Below are 2,058 nucleotides of genomic sequence, written 5' to 3'. Positions count from 1 at the left end.
CAACTTTGTAGTCATAAAAGATAATATTCTGAGTTATTGGTCAAAGAGTTCACAAAACCTGTCCCACTAGTGGCAGTCTTTGCTTTGGTTCCTTGCTTTATATGGGAAAGTCATAGTTCCTTTTTACTGTCATTTCTTATTGATATGCCTCTATGTTATTGCCTAGAAGGAGTAGTTATTTAATCCAGTCTTGAATATGTTTGCTTAGAGATTCTTTGTAATTTACCTGTTCGTCATTTTTCTTTTCACCCTCAATGTTACTGATTCATTTTTGGCCAGATGGCACATTAAGTCCAATCATACCATGTTTCTAGTAAACAATCAGACTGTCACCCATAACAAATGAGGAGACCCCTAAAAGGATATTTCAGTAGTGTCGGAAGGCTGGCTTAGTGTTTGTGCGTAGGATACCTGGGCAACAAATATCTTATAGCATGATACTACTGACAGCAGAGTTACGGCAGGGTTGTGGATGGTAGTCCCACCTTCTCCACTTTTCTCTGGCTTTCCCCAGGGAATATCTCCCTTCATACACTTCTAATGCTTTCTGTGGATTGAAATGGGATGGGTCTCCTGCCAAAGAACCCAAGATGGTGTGGTTAATGGTTACCAACTTCAATCTCAATTTTTCCAGTAGAGACATATGAGTCATGAGGAAATTTTCTTTTTTCTTTTTTTTTTAAGGATTTAAAAAATACGTCTATTTTGAAAATATTTTGAAAGTAATTAAGATCACTGATTGGGAAGGAAAGAAATCAACACAATGAAATTTAGGAAGAGAAATGCAAGGGCAGCTGCTGAATCCCGCCCCTTCCACCCCGAGGGCACAGCCCGGAGACGAAGCTTATTTTAGGATCACAGGTGCATGCTCTGGTCCACGGAGGATCACTTTAATTCTCAGTCTTCTGGCTGAAGGGTCCTGTCCAAAGGCAGGATCAGAAATAGCTCAGCTCGTCGTGCTTGGCTTTGTTGGTCTGGTAGTTAGACAAGGTCAAGGGCTCGTTTTCGTGAGGGAGAGATTTGAACACTCGCAGGTGTACGATGTCCTCGTCGCCAACGTGCACCTTGATGAAGTAGTTTGTCCCCACGACCACCTGGCTCTTGAACGACACGGCCTTAAATACAGGGAACTTCTTGTTTTCTTTCTCTTCAAGCTGGGACCTCAGCTGGTCGGCAATGTCCTGGGTCTCGGTGGTGGCCGGCTGCACGGCGGAGGGCGCCCCGCACATCATCTTGGCGGCGACGGAGGGAACCTGGCGAGGGGACTCGGCGACGGGATGCGGCGGCTCCTACGCTCAAGTAGGCACTGCCAGAAATTTTCTATATGTTTAAGTGGTGCCAGGCAGATTTGGGGAGGGGTCTTATACATATGGAAGGCCAATTATTTTACCATCTGCTTGAAAGTTTTTTACTTGTCTGTGGTCCTGCAAACTGTCTCATCTTTATATTTGAATTCTAAGATATTGCTGGTGATAATCTTGCTGTTGTATACTTGTTCTTGGTTTTCTTTGGGGGAGGGGGAGTAAAGTCAGCTTGCTGCTACCAGTATATGAATTTTGATCAAGCTTGTCCAACCCACGGCGTACAGGCTGCATGTGGATCTGAATCAGTTTGAATGTGGCCCAACACAAATTTGTAAACTTTCTTAAAATATTATGAGATTTATGCACAGAACTTTTTAAAGTCATTTTATTTTTAGCTAATGAGCTGTCATTAGTGTTCATGTGTTTTATATGTGTCCCAAGACAATTATTCTTTCAGTGTGGTCCAAGGCAACTAAAAGATTGGACACACTTAATGATGGTTGGTCTGTATTGTGGCCAGTGGAGACGCTGCACCAAAGAGATTGACCAGCAGCATCACACTTCAGGAAACATGATCCACAGGTCTTACAGGGTTGACTTCTTACCCAGCTTCCCATGTAATCAATAAGTTCTGATGGTTGACTGATTCCAGTCAGGTGCTAAGCCAGCATCAGAGGTCATAAGATTGTAATTTGGGTTAAGCGTGTTTGTCATGGACTTGAGGTTCACTTAGTGCTGTGATAGCTGTAATGGT

The 2,058-nt window shown here is 43.2% G+C and overlaps 1 protein-coding gene across 1 annotated transcript; it reads right to left on the bottom strand.

Moving 5' to 3' along the window:
- Positions 1 to 671: 671 nt before the first annotated feature.
- Positions 672 to 1,299, bottom strand: LOC104657057 (cystatin-B-like). Its single transcript, XM_010356757.2, has one exon. It carries the CDS (start codon positions 1,230 to 1,232, stop codon positions 936 to 938), a length of 297 nt encoding a protein of 98 aa, XP_010355059.2. The 5' UTR covers positions 1,233 to 1,299; the 3' UTR covers positions 672 to 935.
- Between the last annotated feature and the right edge of the window lie 759 nt (positions 1,300 to 2,058).

The sequence above is a fragment of the Rhinopithecus roxellana genome, chromosome 22 (assembly GCF_007565055.1).
Source record: "Rhinopithecus roxellana isolate Shanxi Qingling chromosome 22, ASM756505v1, whole genome shotgun sequence".
Lineage (NCBI taxonomy): Eukaryota > Metazoa > Chordata > Mammalia > Primates > Cercopithecidae > Rhinopithecus > Rhinopithecus roxellana.
The sequence above is the reverse complement of the archived record's forward strand: the minus strand, read 5'-3'. Positions and strand labels throughout refer to the sequence as shown.